The sequence below is a fragment of the Cupressus sempervirens genome, chromosome 5 (genome assembly GCF_028749045.1).
Source record: "Cupressus sempervirens isolate cs-2001-9-10 chromosome 5, ASM2874904v1, whole genome shotgun sequence".
Lineage (NCBI taxonomy): Eukaryota > Viridiplantae > Streptophyta > Pinopsida > Cupressales > Cupressaceae > Cupressus > Cupressus sempervirens.
This window is the reverse complement of record NC_143122.1, coordinates 264,375,148-264,397,468: the sequence shown is the minus strand read 5'-3', so window position 1 is coordinate 264,397,468 and position 22,321 is coordinate 264,375,148. Positions and strand designations below refer to the sequence as shown.

General features: G+C 34.1%; 1 protein-coding gene across 2 annotated transcripts in view; it reads left to right on the top strand.

The window, feature by feature from the left end:
• ALDH3H1 (aldehyde dehydrogenase 3H1) overlaps positions 1–22,321 on the top strand; it is a 69,143-nt gene that overhangs the window by 29,731 nt on the left and 17,091 nt on the right. The window contains exons 1-3 of one of the 2 annotated variants that reach the window (XM_089829682.1): positions 12,654–13,179; positions 17,651–17,719; positions 18,010–18,106. In XM_089829682.1, the coding sequence (XP_089685808.1) occupies positions 12,991–13,179; positions 17,651–17,719; positions 18,010–18,106 (355 nt within the window). In that variant the 5' untranslated portion in view covers positions 12,654–12,990. Of the gene's footprint in view, positions 1–12,653; positions 13,180–17,650; positions 17,720–18,009; positions 18,107–22,321 lie in introns of those variants that run through there. The other variant, XM_089829681.1, reaches the window with a different exon arrangement.

The following is a 22,321-nucleotide window of genomic DNA, read 5'->3' as shown; positions in this document are numbered from 1 at the left end:
ATTTATAAATTCATATATAATACCCACTTATACTATACTTAATGTTAATGAGAATTTGTAGACTTTAATTGAAAGAGTTGTGAGACTCTTAGTATTTAACCATTTGTGTAGAAGTATTGAGGTGATTGTAGTGCATGATTATTGTAATACATTTTAAAGTAAATATTCTACTACACTTTAAGATGACTACTTTTTTATCCTCGTGTATATAAAAATAAATTTGCAACTTGCGTCATTATTGATCAAAATAATACCTATAAGCATATAAATTGTATATTATAACTAACCAGAAATTAGTTATAATGATTAATGACATGTATCTTTTATAATGCATTTGATATAACTTTGCGCACCTAGAACTTTTAAACCAAAAGTTAGATTTTGCCAATTTTTTTTGGCGTACCTCCTTAGGTGAGTGAAAAGCTTAAAGCTAAGGTTTCAACTTTTGCGTATTCACGGATCTCTCTTTGTTGGGATCGTGGATCACTTAGTAGTCGAAAAGTGTCATTTCAAATGTTCACCCAAAATTTGTTATTTTCATGCACCAATAGATACTGACTTAAATAACACCAATACTTGTGGTTAAATGTCCCAGTAGTCATTATGAAATGTCTTAAGTAGTGCACAGGTTGGTCAATCATCAACCAAAAAACTGAAAAAGCTATAAAACAATCAACTATTAGTACATACATTTTCATGTTTGAAACTCTTTTAAAACCAGTAATTAAGAAAGATCTACGATAGAACTATCATGATTTACTGGACCTCTTCTATTATTAATATAAAAAATCCAATACAAATCTTCAACGTTTGCAACATATACCATTGAAATCAACTACAATTTTGTACATGACCTGAAGACTTTAGTGTTTATCAATACTCCCCAAAATTCTCTTTGCCAAGGTTATAATAACAAAAGTCTTGTTGAAGCACCTATCTAAAACTACAATGCTATATGTCGCTTCCCTTTTCCTCGAGTCTATTGCAACTTCATACTTCACCCTACTTGCTCTTGGTAAAAATCTTAACAGAATACAGAGAGAGGAAAGACACCACGGAGTTGTAAAACAACATCAAACTCTTCACTTTTCGCTTCATATACTCTTGACTCCCATAATAACAAAATATGACATAGATGTCTTAATCTGTTGTATGTACCCCAATCGAGCTTCTCCATATACCTAGCGTTAAATAAACAAGGCAAAGTAGCGTAAACTCGAGGTACCCAAAACCTACACTGAAGGACATAATAAAGGATGTCAATCCTAATTGATGATTGGGAATAGTCCATCCTACGAGTTCAACTTTTCATTCAATCAATAGATGGTCGATTTCGACATTCACTAGAAAATCAACACACTAGTACCTTATAACGATGAACAAAGAAAGCCTCCATATTTGGTAGGAAGTGGAGGAGCCTTATTTAATCGTTAATTTAGTTTGGGTCACTTGGTCTCTTTGGTTGCTGGAATATGTTTGGTTATTGGAATAGGAATAGAAAATTTGAGATAAGTTTTCTATTTTTTGTTTGGTTCGTCAATTGCAATAGGGAGTAGGAATACATATTCTCATTTTGCCTCTAAAATGAACTTATACTCATTCCAAAAAAAGTTGTTATTAAAATAGCCATTCCTATTCTCCATTCTTATACCTGCAACCAAACAGACTCTATACTAATAAAATGATAATACATGGAAAATCACTTTCTACAATTAAATTCTTACATTCATTGATATAAAATATAATAAATTAAGAGTCACCTTCACAATTAAACTCTTACATTCAAGAGATAAAGCCAATTGATGACCATTATTAGACTAGACTATTGTTAGAGCCTCTATTTTAGACTCCTCAATAGTTCCTCTTTCCAAAATTAAAGATTCATATCATTCGCATCCTTGAAAGAATACACAATTATTGTATGACCCATGAAAGACAAACCTCACTATTTTATGATTTGTTGATAATAAAAAACTATCACTATCAATAGCCTTGAAAATTTCAATACAAAATTCAACAAAATTACTGTATGAATCTTGAAAGAAAAACTTCACTATTTTAGGACTCAAAGTCACAATTATTCTTAATATACAAAACAACTATCACTATCAATAGTCTTGAAAATTTCAATACAAAATCTGACTAAATTCATACAAGTCAGCTGTTGAGTTTGATAAACTTAAGGGCAACTAGGGTAAGTATGAAGTTGCAACTTGATGAAGGCCCACACCACCCTACCAACTCATAACAAAAAATGCAACAATATGGAGACAAAGAGAGACAAAATGCTTCCCAAACAATTTTATTATACTTGAAAATCCTTACAACATACACAAGATGGTATCATAGATATGACTTCTTCAAAAAGAAGTTTACAAATTCTTCAACATAAGAGAACTCCCAAATAAGAATTTTCACAAGAAGAGTCTTCACACCAAGAACTTCACCAAGAAGAACTTCCCAATTAAGAGCCTTCACCTCCAAAGCTTCCCCACAAGAACTTCTACTTGAAGAGCTACACCTTAAGAGCTTTCACACCTTGAAGCTTGACCTTCCAAAGTTTGATTAGAAATGCTCATTTGCCTTGCTTAAATAGGCACTTACCACCTAATGATGATTTATCCACAACCTTCTAAAATTATTTATTTATTCTATTTACTTAAGCTTACTTAGGTTAGTGCATTTAATGCATGTAGTGGTTAGTTGTTGACAACACGAGAGTTTGTTCCTTTCTAGCATGTTCCACTTTTTTGTGGAAGAGTGCTTGGTTGTCAACCTTATCTTCTACCACCTTCCAGCTTGTTCTAGAAGCTTCCATGAGGCCTTTATAAGCAGCCTCTCTCTCATTGTATTTCATCAACATAACTCATTCTTGCATATTGTAAATACATATTTTCTTGTGTTGCAATATCTTGTTGTCTCTCATGTTCGTCTAGGGTTTTTCCCTTGCTCCACACTCTTCTCTCATTGGCTTCCCTTTGACAGGTTTTTGCATGTAGGTGATCTTGGGCGTCTTTGGAGTTGGATTTCATCAACTCCAACATGCTATCAGAGCCTCCTTGCTGCTGCTTCGTTGAAGGTTTTTTGAGGCCATGATTTGGAGACACAAACCCTAGTTTGTTTGTGCATTTTTCTTCAAATCAGGAGAACAACAAATTTTCAGAGCACATTGGGCCCAAACAAACATTGCCATTGGATCTGGAAGGTTGTTTGCAGTTAGGATTCATATAAAACTTTTCAATTTTGGAGACAGGGCTCCTGGAGGCAAATTTTTTTATTTGAAGGGCTTTCGTACAGATTGTACAGATGATTTCAGGCTTACAAATTTTTAAAAAGTAGATTCAGGGCCGCGCCACCACGGCACCGCCTAGCGGCCATTGCAGGGCCGCTCGTGCTTAGCTAGAGCGCTGCTTGCGCTCAGTCTCCCCTCGGCGCTCAGCCCAGTCCCGGTTGCAAGACCGCTCCGCCAGAGCTCCGCCCGAGAGCCACCGAAACACGTCACCTCCGCCCAGTCTCCTCCAACTATGCCGCTCGCTTCGTCATCAACCACATCGGCGGTGACAGTCAGCGGTACAACCTACGTGGAAGTCCAGTCAGCATTTGTTGCATCGTTGGCAGCTAGTGCGGGGGTGACACGTGGCCTGGGTGCTACGTGGACCCGCCACATCACCCCTGCCACGTCAGCCATATGCCACATGGCTTCTTTTTTGCTGCGACAGTTGCTGGGCCATCAAATTTAATGGCTTGATATGCTGATGTCAGCATGACGTCACTGCATTATAGCCCTTGCACCTCTTTAGGGCCAGTTTTGGACCTACTTGCGGTTTTTTGGCCATAACTTGAGCATACAGAGGTATTTTTCTGATTTGAAAGAAGTACTAGAAAGCTGGTTCCGAGATGGAGACATTGGTGTAGGTATTTTCATGTTTTGATGCAGTTTTATTACCCATTTCTTTAGTTGAAGTCTGAAGTTGTGTTTTTGACTCCAGCTTGCATATCTTTTGCATCCTATGTCAATTTTTTGAAAACGTTATATTTTTGGAAAGTTGGTTTTGTCATCTTTTCAGAAATGTAGTCTTTTTTCTTAGTTTTTGGCCCATGCTTTGCTATCATGTTTTTGGAATTTTTTTTTATATGGTGGATATCTTGGGTGTTTGAGGTCCATTGATCATTTTCCTGGCATGGTTTCTTTTGTTTTAGGCTATACTTTCTTTTGAGTCAGCTTTTTTCCTTTTTTGATCATTGTAGCTATCACTTGTAAACACTTTTCTATATGCACTAAGATAGAGTGCCACTCTTGCATTTTGAGGGTCATGAACGTTGTTTTGAGTCAGTTGTACTTGCACTATTTATATGAAGCACCATGGGGGGATAGTTGTTTGCTGTTTTAGGCATTCTCCCTTTGTCAAGTGATTGTCCCTTCCACGACATTAGCCCCATGCAACATCATTGTGACTGTGTCTTTATAGGTGTTTGTACCTCTTCCTCTCTCGTCATTCTTGGTTTGTCTGCAGGAGATTTTTTGCCCACCTTCTCAGTTGCTTGTCATCTCACCCTGTCTGCATTAAGGGGGTGTTATGCTATTGTTCTAATGCATCCATGGTTCGATGGTTCGATAGTGTGAACTATGTATTCAGTGGTTGATCTTATATATGAGGCGATTGCAGTGGCTGACTACCTATGCATTTCGGTGAGATGGATCATCTACCATATAGACACGCTTGGTTCGTGCCTTCTTCTTCCATGGAGGTTCTTCAGATTAACAGTTTTCTTTTAGATGGCAGATTTTGTGGCTTTTTCATGCTTCAGTGATGCTCTTCATGATCACTCCTTGTTCCTATTTTAGGGGACATTTCCCTAGTTGGAGGCTTTTTCAATTCTTCACTAGGTTTTTACCTCTTTTTGGGGGAGGGTTTTTCCCACGTGGTTTTCTCTCTTTCCCTATTTTCAGAGGTTGCATTTCATTGCTTTATACATGGGTATCTAACATGGCCTTGTTGCCGAGACCCATTTTTGCATTTCTTAATTTTGTGAGCTTAAGGCATTTCCTTAAGTTGCACTTAAGGGGGGGTGTTAGAGTAAATAATTAATTAATTATTCTATTTACTTAAGCTTACTTAGGTTAATGCATTTAATGCAGGTAGTGGTTAGTTGTTGACAACATGAGAGTTTGTTCCTTTCTAGCATGTTCCACTTTTTTGTGGAAGAGTGCTTGGTTGTCAACTTTATCTTCTACCACCTTCCAGCTTGTTCTACAAGCTTCCATGAGGCCTTTATAAGCAGCCTCTCTCTCATTGTATTTCATCAACATAACTCATTCTTGCATAGTGTAAATACATATTTTCTTGTGTTGCAATATCTTGTTGTCTCTCATGTCCGTTTAAGGTTTTTCCCTTGCTCCACCCTCTTCTCTCCTTGGCTTCCCTTTGACAGGTTTTTGCATGCAGGTGATCTTGGGCATCTTCGGAGTTGGATTTCATCAACTCCAACAACACCTACACAATATCCACAACCTTTTAGGATTCCACCTACACAATATCCACAACCTTCTAGAATTCCACCTACACACCTCAATAAATGGAATGACAACCATTTTTTATTTTATTTTTCTATTATGCCACCTATGCACCTTGAAAATAGAAATTCCTCTTTTCTCCTTTTTTTCATTTTTTTATTTTTTATTATTTCTTCTCTAATTTTCGTCACTTTCTCTCTCCATAATTTTTTTTTTAAGATAAAAAATAAAAATAAAATAAAATATTACTTTCAACATGCCCCCTTTATTTCAGATGCAAGATGCTCTTGCATCACAACTTCATAATTACCATTAGATTGAACTTGCATGATTATTATGCAACATTTTATGATTGCTTGGATGCTCTCGTGTATGCATATATGAGAGGAAGAAAGAATGCATTGCCTATTATACACAATGCAAAAATTACAAAACCCTAATAGTTGTATTAGAATTGCTATTATTAAAAGTCAATTTGTTAGTATTCAAATGACTTTTAATATCCCAAAACCTAAGACTAGTTGAAAGGATTTAATATTTTTTTAGGAACCTCCTTATAATGAGTTGAACACAAAAGGAAAATGTTGCTCAAGATAGCCACTAATGTTTTTTAAGTTTCTAGTTTAGGTTGTGCTCAGATTTGGTTTAGTGTTGCTTGTTTTTGGAGATTGATATAGTTTAACAAATGTTTATTGTTGTTTCTTGCTAGAACTTGGCTGATGTATTTTAGTTATCTCTTGTTGGTTCTCTTAATTCGTAATTGGTTCAATTGAAGCTTTGTAATGGACTTTTGCAACCTTTTCTTTTATTTCCTTTTATGAAGTTTATTGCGATTTTTTTATTGTAATTTATTTCGATCCAAAAAAGCATTGCTATTAATTAATTTGGAAACCATAAAAGCATTGTATTCATAAAAGAAACCATCATCAACAATATCTCAAAAAAGTTTAATACAAAACATTTTCAAGTTAAAGATTGCATTGAATATTTTTAAGGACAAATATTACACTTTCCTTCGATTTGTTGATGATCAAGGATGCAATTGAAGTGTGGTGCTCTACAACATCCATGCCATTATGGAGAAAGTATGAACCAACTTCATTAAATACATTTGTCCATCTCTTCAATTGTCTAGTATCGAATACCACATTTGTTATGGACTTTTTGATCTCGACACAAGACATAGTATCTATTTCCTTAGTAAAATCCAAAATTCTCAATTTTCAATGTTGCAAGTTGTTAATTTCTTGATCCATACAGATATGATATGATATGATAGATTTTAATGATGTCCACAAGGCTAAAGTAGCCTATGGGACCTACACAGTGTTGAACCCCCACATCTTTCTTTAATGTCCTTTCTCCATCTCATTTCCCTTTCTCAATCTAATGACCCTTGTAAATTCTCGTAGGAAGACTTTATCTTAACAATTGAAATAATAACACATTTCTCACAAACTTGTCAAAAACCCATTGAGGCATATAGAATGGAAGCTAACAATATCACACATTCTATTGCTACCAATTCTTCTTCGCCAAATAACTAAGTCAACATTTAGCAAAGTCCTAACATCCCCATATAATTTTCTATAATGTCAACTCATATCAATGATGTTTGGTAAACAAGTGTCAACCCATTATTAAATCAAAGAGGTAACTAATTAACAATGACAAAACCTATTTACTAAATTTTATGTCGTTTAAAAGTTTTTGTTATTTTGGGATAGGGTAGAGGACCCAATTGTTGACCTATAGCTATCTAGCAAGCTAAACCTCAATATATATATAAGGATACTTTTAAAAAATCATCCTTTTAGTAAGCTATTATTTTAAGTTTGTTGTTTAGATGTTGCCTAGTAATCACCTTTGTACCAATAATCATTATGTTCTTGCCAATTAATTTTCCATTTACTATATTGAAAAAAAAAAATGCATGATAATTAAGAGATCACTATTTTTTTTCACATGCACTAATAGTCATCCACTCATGCACCCACAATGGAAGTATTGAACAAAAATTTATTAAGAGTAAGCATGTTAATGGGCCTAGATTGGTGAATCCATCCTCATTCGAAGAGTTGTAAGCAAAGTGGAAAGAGCTGGAAGAAAGGTGGGTGAACATAAATTTCTATGGTGAAAATATCGATTTGTTGAGGACGAGATATATTACCAAAGATTGGAAGGGTGGTGTCTTATCTTGGTACACACAAAAATTGGTGTTAGGAACCAATAAAATTGTAGAAGCTAAATCAAGATTACGTGGAACATAGTAGAAAACTAATTGGCAATACCCCAAGTGCATTTGGAAGGAGATTCTTGCATTATAACAATCACATTTGTTAAAGGTAGATTGGAGGATTGGCAAATTGATAACCAATGAAATTGTAGAAGCTAAAATAGGATTACGTGGAACATAGTAGAAAACTAATTAGCAATACCCCAAGTGCATCTAGAAGGAGATTCTTGCACTATAATAGACACAATTGTTAAAGGTATATTGGAGGATTGTCATATTGATAAGCTTGTTGAATTGATTTCAAAGGTAACATCAACGTTCATTTTTTTTGAAGTATCCCACATTAGGCGAGAAGGCAACAAAGAGGTAGATAGGTTGTTCATTATGGCATTGATGTCAAAAGATGAAGTGAACACTAGTATTTCTAGACTTCTTAGGAGAGGACATGCTAACATAATGAATTCAATGCAAATCAATTAGTGAGTCAAATACAAATGTTTATGCCCCAACATTTACTTAGGGTTTATTGTTTGTTGGTGTGTGCGAGGAGGTATGAAATGAAGGAAAATGAAGTTTGAAAAAGATGCTAAGTGTGCCTCTTGCTAAGATATATGTTTTAGTTTGTTGTTTAGACGTTGCCATTATTTTCCTTCATCTCCACACTAACAAAGATGGTTTGAGTTTGAGAGGGGGTTCTATAGTGGACTGAAGATTTGGTCGAATTTCTCATTGAGAAGAACGAAGGCTATGATTGCCTTATGGGGCAAGATTTCACAAGACTATCTAAATAATATCTTTGCCTTCAAGGATGTAGAGCTCCTCCATAAAGTCTTAATCGTTCTTGGAGATGACTACCTCATTGCGGAAGGGAGATATCAAACTACCATCAAAATTGCTTTCCTATTCCTAGGCTAGTGTTTAGAATGGGTTCTACTACAAACACCCTCTAGTTGGTGACAAAATGCATCTGGGAGGAGTGGGGGTGATTTATCTTTCTCAAGGCCTAAACTAGAGTTGGGTTCTATTGCTAACACCTACTAGTTGGCGACGAAGTGCGTCTAGGAGGAGTGGAGGGGTGGGTTAAATGATATCTTCCTCAGGGCCTAAACTAGAGTTGGGTTAGTGTGAGGGTGGAGGCTTGGATGCAAATTGGTGACATTGATGCACGCCCATTCATTTATTGATTTGAAATGCATTTAGAGAAGGACACCTATTGACCATATGTGGGTTTGGGCTTGAGTGGGCTTAAATGATGCTTATATAGATAAGAGAGATACACAATTAATAAGGAAAGTCAGGCCTAGAGAACCCCAAGCAATGACGAGGACATCCACCAATGAGAAAAAAAAAGTAAGGAGGCTAGAAGTTGCTTCCTCCTCACAAACAACATGATAGAATTGGCTAAATGGTGGTTTTGGTTTTGCATTTTGTGCTCTTGCATTGGATGGGGCTGTTAATATTGTATATCTTGCTAATTTGATTTTGTAAAGAGATATTTGCACAATTTGGTGCTATGTATGTCCTTTGGGGATATGTGGTTGTCTTTCAAACTAGGAGATTATTTTGTGGGTGGTGTTTTTTAAATTTTTGTTGGTGGCCTAGACAGGATTTGTAGATGCCTTGTTTGGAACTTTACTTCACAAATATGTTTCTTTCACTATAAATGAAACATATCATATTTATCAATTAGAAAATAATAGAGACCATCTAAATTGTTAATATGCTTGAAACCTTTTCATGCATAATAGTCAATATAAAAATATTATGTGTTACAATTGTAACTTCTTATGTGGATGATTGACATAGAGTTAGACCCAATATAAATTGTTGAATGTGTAATAAATGTATAAAAATCTAATAGATATGTTTTTACTTTTTAATTTTTTTAATAATACATAAAGTAGAAAAAATAATGATAGACTCTTTCAATGAGACTTACTTGCCTTTCAATTTGAAAATATTTTTTGTTTGATTATTTGAAATTAATTTTTATTAAGTCAAATTTTAAGTATATTGAGGGTGGTTCTATAATGATAATAAGAGTAGAAGTCGATCAATATAAAAATATTATGTGTTACAATTGTAACTTCTAATGTGGATGATTTGTATAGAGTTAGACTCAATATAAATTGTTGAATGTGTAACAAATGTACAAAAATTCTAATGGATATGTTTTTACTTTTTAGAAATTTGAATAATACATAACATAAAGTGGAAAAGAATAATGATAAACATTTTCAAACTAGATTTTTTCCCCTTTCAGTTTGAATTTTTTTTGTTCAATTATTTGAATTTAATTTTTATTAAGTCAATTTTAAAGATATTTGTAATTAACAAAATTGAGAGGTGTTCTATAATGATAATAAAGTAGAAGTGTCAAATGTTGTAACAATGAAAGTTATAAAGAAAATTAAATGTGAATTAATTTTTACATCAAATTTTATTTATATATTCAAAATTAAAGATAGTATTAAATAATAAAATAACTCTCAGTAAAATATAAAGTAAATAAATTAAAAAAAAAATTATAACCACTGGATGTGGAATAAAGGTTATATTTTAAAAATTTGGCCTAAATTTAGGGACCATCACCCAATTCCGTCCTATTAGTGTCTCATGAGCTGGGTTGTACTATTATTATATTTAATATATGGCCTCAACCTCTTAAAAGCTTACATATAAAAAAAGTAAATAAATAAAATATTTATTTCAAATGTAATTTTAATTAATTTTATGATCTATTTTACTAGATATCTAATACAAAGAGTAAGCATAAGACGCATTATATCTCTTATATACTTCAAATATATTAGTTAAATATTATGTAAGGAGGGAGGATAGTTCAAATATATCATCACTTTATTGAAATTAAAATAAAAATAAATTATATTGAAGTACTAACTCAATTTTGTTTACAATAATCTTCATTGATATGAAGTTCATAATATATCAACTTGCACATGCCTGACGAATGTGTCATGTCTCCAATCATGTTATGAAAATGCTCTAAATATCTAACAATTATTAGAATCAATTTTGGTGCATAGATTTGATTTCTGGTAATTTTTAATACCTATCTTTTTGTTTGACTTAAGTGTGTAGTCCTTTTTAGTTATTCCAAAATGTTGAGGAATATCTTTAGGATCTTTGTCAAACAAAGATAAATTTATAATATCATATTTCTATAGCCTATAGTGAATCAATGCAAACCATTTCTAAATCATACATGCTTAAGAAAAAAATGAGTTGTATGAATCAAAAGAAACTAAACAAGAAAAAAGAGAGAGAGGGAGGAGGATACAAGTGACCAAGGAAGAAGGAGGACACAAGAATAAGGAACAAGAGACAATTGAAATTAAAAGAATTAAGTGAAAAATGGTTAGATTAACTATAAAAAATGGTTGAAAAATTATAAAGAAGGTAAAAAAATAATAGTTGAAAAGACCTTAATAGTTAACTTGAAAGAAAAAAATTAAATTAACAAGAAAAGTCCAATTTAAAAGAATGAAACAAAAATATTTGTATGCATCATTTATGTGTATGTATATGTATATGTAGATGTACATATGTACATGTGTATCTACGTTTACATATATGTATAGACATGTATATCTACATATACATATATGCACACGTCTCAAGAGTGTGAGGGTATAAGAAAAATATTTAAAATATAAAACATATAGAAATGAAAATAAATAAAAATAACAAAAAAAAAAGGGATGAAAAGACAACCAAACAGAGTCATTAAAAATAAATAACAAAGACAACAAGACTATGAAAATGTGAGAAGAAAATATCAAAGAATATAAAAGAACAAAGTGGAATCAAGTAAGAAAAAGGAACTAATAAATGAAGAAAATATTTATAGTAAAACTAAAACCAAAACATAGTGAAGAAAATTAAAAAAAAGAAAAAACAAATAAGACTAAAAGAAAGAGCAAGAAGGAAATAAAATCCAACTATTAAAAAAATAGAAGGAATAATACTAAATATAAAAATAGTTAAGAAGATAAATAGAAACACTAGAAACTAGATGGTCAAATTTAGAATTATGCCAATGATTAAACACAATTTAGACTAAAAACTAACAAAAGAGGCAATACCTTAGAGCAAGGCAACAAATTCTTTGGAAATACTAATGGCATAGAGGAAAGGAGAATGAATATATTGACTTTTAAGGAAGGATAATAAGGGAGACCAAGAACTACTTACACCACCCATTGTTATGATTGAGATTCAAGGGTTAAGTGGTGATTTCTATAGCTTATTTGAGTTTCCTTTTGAAGAAATTGTCTCTTCTTTGATCAAGATTTGAGTTATTCTAAACATATGTGACGTTTGGTGGAAGAGGAGTAGTCTATTGGGATTGATTTGAGTACCTCCTCAGGTTTTATCAACTTGGTCAAAAAAAGAAAAATTAACTATTGAAATTGACTTTTTAAAATTTTCTATTTTAATATGAACTTTTTCTACAATAACATTTGATTAACCTCAAAATAAAAATTTAAGTTGAAACAAATGATCATAAAGTACGAAGATATGGCTTAAATTTAAAAATCATCTCAAACAATGACATAAATTTAAAAATCATATTGAACAATTTTATAATTTTATATTTTATATGATAATTCTTTACTTAAGATTGTCTTTTGAACAATAAGTAACATGTATAAAAATAAATAAATCTATATACATTTGAAAAATAGATTAATAAAAACATTTGCTTCAAAATAATATATTTAAAATGTACATTTTAAAATATATTATAAAATAATTTATTTAATATCTACATTTTACAATTTAAAGATTCTATTGTTAAAGACAACCATACAGCCTTCAAATTTAGGCACATTTGCCATTGTCCAAGATAAAAGAGGAAACATGTTACAAAAATCTTTCAGACAGCAAACGTCATGGTTTGTTACCCGATGACTTTTCGTTAATGAGCCCTCGAAGGAGAAGTGAAGGGAGAATTTATTGACTGGATTAGCCATTTAAGGCATGATGGGGGAAGTGAAGGGGAATTGATTGACTGGATTAGGCAATTAAGGCGTATTAGGAAACCACAGAAGATCCCCGATTTTCGACGAAGTGAATAAGTCTAAGCAGTTGGAGTAACGATGAAGGAAACGACATATTCACGAACAGCAATTGCGCTTAAGGCTGAAAGCTTACATTATAATCCCTTTTCATATCATCACCACTTTCCCTCTCTGCCTCCCTTTTCTGAGATTTCATGGCCAATGCAGCTTATACATCGAGACAGCTCAGGGATACTTTTAGGTCAGGTCACACTAGACCTTTCCAATGGAGAATCGCTCAGATCAAGCAAATTACGAAGATGATCGATGAAAAGCAGGAGGACATTATGGATGCGCTATATCGAGATATGGGAAAGCCTCCTTTCGAGTCTTTCATTCACGAGGTATTGTTTTATAGGTGCTCTACCTTGCTTCTCATGTCTTCTTCTGCTCTTCTCCCATGCATGTTTGTCTAATACGAATCGTCGTGTCTACTGAACTTTTATGTATTGAAAGATCCGAACATGCGGTTTAGCAAGATAATGTCTGGTCTGATCCTTGTATCTTTGATGACTACCCTAGTTTCATCATTCTAAATTTTAAACAAACCTTTGATTTCATTGAGAAGGATTTGTTAGATGGCCTAAATCTCTAGACTTTTACTGATTTTGAGACTTGACAACTCCAAATTTCGTCTTTGCACCCAGGCTAAAGATGAATAACCTTTTGCATCCAGGCTAAAGATGAATAACCTTTTCACACGCTTTGACAGGTCTTACAAAACAATTTCATTGGAAGGATGTTAAAAGTGATCATCGTTATGGTCAAAAACTGTAGGATATAAACTAACAAAGAGTTTTTGGTAGAATACTCATTAGTAGTACAATTGCAAATTTGATTTAGCAAACTATATTGCTGAAACTTTCCTTGTCAATAATCAAAACGTGAGTGAAGTAATTTTTCAATAGAGTTGCGAAAATAATTTGAAAAAAACATATGATTGAGGATTGGGAGCAAAATGTTCATCAACAGACCTTTGGGTACTTGGAATGGGTAGTATAGGATGCTGATGTTGGATATGTGACATCGGTACATAATTCAGGACTCGGGTTTATTGCATTTGAATATTGTCGCCATAAGATGAGAGTACAGGAATGAGATTCCATGACTGGAGTTTCCTGGTGATTATGCTGGAGTGTCATGAAAACTGGAATTTGACTACTAAACCCCATTGAGCTTCTCATTAAATTGGTTATCTGGGCTCAAATGTACATTGCTTGGGACTTTCTGGGTTCATTCCTATATTTTTGGAGTAGGTCTTTATTATTCTGTACCTTGCATATTTATAGGGGAGCATCCTGGCCCACAAGCAATCTTGCATCACCCAAAAAGAGTTGTTTTTTTCATTTTAGATTGAGGTTAGGAGTTTAAAAAATAAATGCAAACATATATAGGTCTCCATGTACCTAAGAGAGTGTCCAAAGTGGGCATAGAAGCTTGAAAATATGCAATATTTGTGACCTATGTGTAAGGGCAATTGTGTTTTTCATTAAGGAACACCTTTTCTATCATTTCTAATGTTAAAATCATATAAATACCCTTCTTGACTTGGGAACAAGGAACGAGAACAGTCTTGCACTCATATTATTGAATGGTTACATAAAAATGGGAAAATACACCCTTTAGGCATCCACTTGGGAAAATTGAAAACACATATCCTTAGGTGGCCTCTTGCAGAAATCGAAAGATCATGTATTGGCTATGTGTTTCTTTTATTGATAATAATGTGTTGTTCATCAAGAGGGGAGTTGGATTTCCAAGAAACACGAGTTCTATAAAGGGAGGCTTGGGCTAGAGGTTATTCATTTAGAGTTGAGTTCTTCTCTTCGTAGACAAAGAGTAGTAGCAAGTAGTGTAGAAGAATTGCTTCTAACTCCATTTTGCACATTTGTAAAGCCTAAGCAGCTAATATTTTGTATTTGAAGAATTTGTACTTCATTTTATTGAAATGATAGAGCATGTGTGAATTTTCATTTCATTGAGAAATAGAAGGCAATTTATTTCTTGATTTATTCTTGTTGTTATGCTATATTTGAATGTTCGTTGGAGTAATCCTCATATGGTGTAAGAGAACATGTGTTTAGAGTTTGTTACGGGAGTCCTCTACATCAGATGATACTAGAGCTAGAGATCTTGAGTGTATAGATAGATCACCAAATGTGAAGCAATGAACCTTGGTTTGGATGGATTTTTTTGAGAGCACGCTGGTTGTCCTCCAATAGAGATTGAAGTTGGGTACAAGATGCACATAGTTCCTCCACTAAGAGTGTTGGTAGAGATAGATGTATTTGCACATAGTTTCTCCACTAAGAGCATTGGTAGAGATAGATGTATTTGAGTTTGCCGCAGATGTATGAGAACTTTGAAAGAGGTGTTATGTAGAGAAGTTGTGGAGCAAATTTCTTGAGTGCATAGGTAGAGTGCTAAACACGAGGGGACTTGTTCTAGGACTTGTGGCTGAAATGTGATGTTGTGTGAACCAATTGTTGATCGTGAGGTAGCTCGCACTTAAGGGTGTGAAGCATTTGTGGAGGGCTCAAAAGGATCATTGAAGGTGTTGAAGTCTTGATTGATGAAGATCTTGAAGCTGCAAAACGAGTTAATTGGTGAGAGTTGAGAGGAGCTCGAGAGATTGGTGCAAGTGTGGAGTACCACAATGGTGATAATTGGAGAGACTTGAGGCAATTCATGGATAAAATAAATAAATAGTGTGGGCTTTTGTTTTGGCAATCCTTGGTTATAGAAGGGGAGAAAGAGGAGATGGATGACTGTGTTTGAGAGGGTAGCACAAAAATCGAGGCAAGAGGTGCAAGATGTCTTGGTGGAAATAAAGCAGGAGATGAGAAATTGATGATGACGGAGAAACATCCTTTGGAGGACGCATATCTAGGAAAAGAGAATAAGGTTGATATAGAGTATCCAAGTATGCATAAACGTCCATTAATTGATTAGGAACTTGGTGAAGAGGGAGAGTTGCTTGAGGAAGAGATCAAGATGATTACTGTTAAACACTTAGTGTAGTATTGGAGAAAGTTGTAGCCATGGCGACTAAAGAGGATGAATAAGATTTGACCGCAATAGTTGAAAGTGAAAAGGTTGTAGATGATTAAGATGAGAATGAAGAGGATATTGTGGCAGCAAAAGAGAATGAGGTAAAATCTGAAGATGTTGTTCATGTTGCCTTTGTTTATAAGGTTGAAAGTAGGAGGGAGGGCAATTGCAAATTTGCATATGGGTTTTAAGTATTTGCCTGTAAAGAATGTTGAGGTTGCTGTAGGATATTGGTGGAGATGGTTGATTTGTGGTGGACGAGATTTCACAAAGGAGAGGAGAGTAGAGAGTATTTTGGAGGAGGAGAAGAGATAGCTAGTGGCAAAGGAGGTTGGATTGTGGTCAATAGGGGTCCACAAGAGGGAAGAGAAGAAGAGGGCACACTTGGTGGAGGAGGTCAACAAATGTCCCAGTTACGTGTTGGAAGAGGCGGAGGAAGAGGCTATCTGTCTACATTAATGATGGCATTTTCTGCAGGTTGTTTACAGCTTGAAAGATTAGTCCAACTACTTCACTCCATTTTGTGAGTCCTCACAATTTTTTCCCACCTAGCGTATCTGATGTGGGAGCATACAGGCCCACAAGCAATCTTGCATCACTAATTTTTTTTTTCCATCTTCTATTAAGGTTAAATGATTAAAAATAAATGCAGACATCTATAGGTCTCCATGTACCTAGGAAAGTGTCCAAGATGACATCAGAGGTTGAAACTATGTAATATCTATGGACTATGTGTAAAGGCAGCTGTATTTTTCAATAAGGGACACCTTTTTTAATCATTTATAATTTTAAAATTTAAAATCATAGAAATACCCTTCTTGAGGTGGGAGCGAGGTAGGGAAGAGTCATATACTCATATTTATTGAATGGTTTTTATATTAACAATAAGAAAATTTTCCTTTCTTGATTCTTTTACTCATTTGATCCACCTAATATGCCTTATTTCCAGTTGCTAGTCTTTTTACTATTCCATTTATTATCACAAATATTCTTGTTCCAGTTCAACAAATCTGAGTAGTGTTTAGTGTTAGTCTAGTTCATAATTGAGACTTGTACATCTAGGTGTACTCTTATTAGATTTAAGCATTTCAGATTTCAGTTTCAGTTTTACCAGCGGTTTTAGATTTTCAGATGTCTCACTAGTTGAGATGATCAGCAATTTAAGTTTCAGATATTTCAGCAGTTTGAGATTTCTGTTGAGATTTTAGATTGACTTCAGTTCTTAGTTTTCTATACGTGTTAAGTTTATTGAAATGACAGCAGAGTTATTGTTGGTCATATCAAAATAATGATGCTATATTTTATTACTTTTTCCCCTTATTCGACAACCTATCTTTGGCCAATGGGATCCACTACTTTGATAAGTGTAAACATGTTTTTGTTAGTTTGTTGCAATGACATGACAGCGAATGTTTTTAGGTGGACTCATTTCCTGTATTACTTGAATCGCTTTATTTTGTTTTTGGTCAATTTAGTTTGTTCTAATCCATGGCTGTTGATGATTGTCCTTTGTTATGCTGCCAGTTTATGTCTTTGTGACGTTATGATTGAGAAACTCTTAACCATGTTTCTTAATTCCCCCTGGTGATATTCTGGTCCATTCTACATCGGTATCTGATTAAAGTGCCAAATGTTTTATTCTGTTTCTTCTTGAGTATTTATTTCTTGACCAGCTGTGCATATTCTGTTTCTTCTTTTATACCACAGCAACTTATCTTTTCTTTGTTCCTATATGACATAATTTCCAATTTTGGTGAAATGCAGATATCACTTTTAAAAGCCTCATGCAAAGTAGTGATCAGTGGGCTAAAGAAATGGATGGCCCCAGAAAAGGTGACAATTAAAATGCATTTTTAATGTGATGAATTTTTGATTTTATGAGATTGATATTGAACATTTCATATATCATCAAATGTCAGCCTTTTGCCCTTTAATTGACGGGATCCGCAAAAGCCTGCCCTATGAAATTTCTTTATAGAAGTGTTATGTTGTGGAAAAATGACCGTGTTCCACTAATACACATGTGATTATCCAGTAAAAAAGTAACTTATACAAGTCTAATTCACTGTAGGTTAGCATGGATGTTTTTGGAATATAACAAGGATATCATTAATGACATACAGGTTGGAACTACAATCACAAGCTTTCCTTCATCAGCTGAAATTATACCAGAACCATTGGGGGTCATTTTGATTATTTCTGCATGGAACTATCCCTTTTGTAAGTAGAGTTACTTTTGCCTGTGTATATGCAATATCCTTTTTAATCTATCTATTTAGGACTATAGCTTTATATGTTTTCTTTTGGATTTTGAAAACGATGTCTCATTTGTATATCATAAATTAAGAAAGTGGGATACACTGATTATGAATCTGACCAGAACTTGTAAAAATATACCAGACATTTTATTTTTGGGTAGATTTCTTTTTTATAGCATACTTGTTAGAAGACGGGTTTTTGGACTGATGTAGTAATAGGATGACAATTAAATTAGTGTACATGAGTGAATGAATGATCAAAGGGTCACATTTTTCATAAGTATTAAATATAATCACCAGAATTTATGGGACTGGTATGTGGTACACATTCCTATATTGCAGTTCCTTGGCAACTATGTTTTAAGGTTTAATATAAACTGTTCTTTCCCTCATTTCCCGGTCCCATTCAATCATACACACATTTGGAACAAAAGTACAATTGCAAAACATTGTGAAATGCCAAAAAATAGGATGTAGTTTAATTGGTTTTCCTAAACCTTAGGTTTAAATGGACTATCACAATACATTACCCTCCCCAAAGCTGTATGCCCCAATCAAAACACTGTCAAAAGAACATGATTGCAGAGTACTGTTAAGATGTAGAATTGTTTTTTTGAAACATAGTAAGGGTCAGTCCCAAACAGTATTCCACAGGGACGTGTCCTTACAGAGATTTAGATGTTGCCACCAACGGCTCAGATATTGTGGACGGGATGTCCTTTTTTAAGCACCATACAACCGATTTCATTTAGTGCAAAGAAGAAAAAGCTATAAAAAATAAAGAAAGGAGGGAATTGTCATTGCAAATGTAGTACGGTTGTGACGTTCCCCAATGGAAGCATGCTATATTTTATTTTCTGACTTTTCTTGAAAGGAAATGAAACCAAACTGCAAGTACGAATTCTGATCACACTTTCACAAGTCCTTGATTCGCTAATATGAGTCCACAATTGCAATAAACATCAAGCTTTCGTGAATAATGTAATAAAACCCTAGAATGCTAGATGCAATCAATTCTGAATTAGGACATTCACATAACCTTCCAAAATGATATATTTGAATGGTATAGACATAAAAATTTGTTGGAACAATGAACAAGGAAGCTGGAAAGTAAAAATCAGGATTTATAAAATATTTTTGTGCACACAAAATGCTTTACCCTGATGGAAAGCTGCAAGTCACGCCTAGACCAGACCTTACTTAGATTGTAAACAGCAATAAGTTTGGTAACCATGGTATTAATGGTACAGCTGCTGCTCAGAGATGTACAACTGCTGCTCAGAGGTGTACAACTAGACATATAGTGCTGAAGAAGGCTGTAATCAGCTGGAAAAGATGCAGATCTGCTGGATATATAGCTGGAACAACAGTATATTATCAAATGTATTGTTCCAATGGTGGCGCAAGTCTGGAACCGCAATTTCTTGTCATTTTTACCCTTCAAAATGATGGTGCTAAGGTAAGCTTGCTGAGTGAAACACAAACTAATGTTGCATGATCCTCCCTCTAAATAATGTCCTACTGTAGATAATGCAGTTTCTGGATTCGATTGTGTGAGTTTTTTGCATTGACGTTTCGAATCACACTCCGTTATCCATCATTTTTGTTCTTTCAACTCTCTTCTCATCCTGATGATGGATCCCTAAGTGTGATTTGAAATACTGATGCAAAAAACCCTCAGACAATCAAATCCAGAAACTTCATTATCTATATTACATGAATTGTGGAAATTTCTTTGCTTTGATTGACACCCACCATGGGAGGGAACTCAATGTTGTATTAGTTTATATGGCTAGAAATATGGAGTGTATCAAATAATAGGCTTGGAAACATATGCTAAATGCCCAAATCCGATTGATATCTTCTTAGAGATGATGGTGCTTCACCAATAGACTGGTCCCTTATGTTGGATGAGTGAAATAATGTAATAAGCAGCTAGTATGACTGTTCCAATGCCCAGAGTGACTGAATTGTCATATCCCAATGTGATGTTCAGTTAGGATTGACTGAAGCAACTCAGATTTAACTCTATATGATGCTAAAATATTCACAATGAAAAACATCAATATAGGAATCTTCAAATATGAGATGGCAACAAAATCCGTAAATTTTCCTCTAGACCCAAGTTTTGCCTATTTGCTGGAATCTCCACTGAAACCCTTCAGGAATTAAGCATTAAGACAATGGTGGCAATGTATCAAACTGAAAATGTTTTGAAATCCTCAAAAAATCAGCACAAGGATGGAATCACCCAAAATTGGAAACAAGGTCTTTCTTTGGTTGCCCTTAGTTGAGCAAATTGCTCAAGATCTGAAAATTGGATGCAAAAAAGAGAACTTGGATATGAAACTAGGCGACTCCTTCATATGCTTCCCTAATCAGGCCCTTAGATTTAAATTTCCCTTAAGTACTTAAAAACACTTTTCATTTTAATTATTATTAAATTATTATGTTGCCTCTAAAATTAGACATTACCAGGGTCCACTTAAAATAATATTAACAATTATTCAGTCCAGAAAAGGGTACATAACATAGTATTTATCTTTTTAAATTTTTAGATGCTTTTAGTTTTCTTCAGTTATTTTACTAACCATTCCCACATTCACACGCCATTCCCCAAAATAATTTTATTTTCATTATCCTTGTAACCTCTTCACCACATCCCTCCATCTCCTTGTCCCAAAATCTCAAAGTAGGACTACTTTAATCCAACGATATTAACAGATCATCATAAATTACATTTATTATCTCCTAGGAAAAAGATCTTTTTTCACCTATTATAACTAGTGTCATCCAAGCTTAATTGTCATGATCATTTAAAGGATAAAACAAAAGAAATTCCTATCTTCCACCAAGTTTTCATGATGAGGACAAAAGGGATGGGGATGTATTTTTTGGATGGGTTTTTAAGGTCACCAGTTTTTAGTGGATAGCAATTAAAAAAGGGGAAATTTTTTAAAAATAGGATATTTCAAATATTCATATGACAACACATTCACAATAGTCTTTCAAAAAAAAGATTTATTAGTGAGGGTTCTATTATGGCTGCACCTTTGAATTGTGAGGGTTTGCTTATTGGATCCACATCCAATACAATTCATTTTGCAGGGATATGCTTTAACTAATGTTCCATGAGTGGGGGATAGTGTTGCATTTATTTCAAACTCCTAACCCTTAGAGCTTCCATGGATGGGGATGTTTTTTTTGGATGGGTTTTTAAGATCACCAGTTTTTAGTGGATAGCAATTAAAAAAGGGGAATTTTTTTAAAAATAGGATATTTCAAATATTCATATGACAACACATTCACAATAGTCTTTCAAAAAAAAGATTTATTAGTGAGGGTTCTATTATGGCTGCACCTTTGAATTGTGAGGGTTTGCTTATTGGATCCACATCCAATACAATTCATTTTGCAGGGATATGCTTTAACTAATGTTCCATGAGTGGGGGATAGTGTTGCATTTATTTCAAACTCCTACTCCTTAGAGCTTCCATGGCTTGAATGCCAAGCTTCCATTCTCCTTGTGTAGGCATATGCTTTCATCTTCAGCATTTTTTTGCCCCAATAAAGGCACTGTGCACTTTTATCTTCGATCCTAAAGTCAAAAGGCACTATGGACAACCACCAATTCCTCTGCTTGTTGAGAGGTAAGCCTATTCTTTTTGATTGGCTAAATGAAGTTTATGTGGAACAACACTTCCCTACAACTGAAGAGATACCAACTTGTGAAAGGAGATGGATGGAAACTATCATCAGTTGTTGCATCTTTGAGATTCCTTGTTCACCATTCGATAGTGTTGGTTTGAGCTAATGTAGCCCTACCTTTCTTTGATTCTAGTTTCTTATTAACATGTTCAAAAGTACTTTGGTTTTGAGATAACAACTTATATAGACAAAGAGCCTTGGTTTTGAAGAAGGGGGAATCATGATTCCAAGTAAACTTTTCATAAAATCAGAATTGTTAATCTTTCCCAGCTGCTTCAATTTTTCCAGAATCCATGTACTGATGAAAGAGGTTCTCTTAGTAGAGTCTATCAAGTTAAATTCTGTTTGTAAGTATGGCCATGTTTTAAATTTACCGTTTATGAATAAGTCATTGAATGACGATATGCCCTCATTATTCCAATTCTTGGTGGAGTAATCTTGCAGCAAGGCCAAGGGCTTACACTTTGAA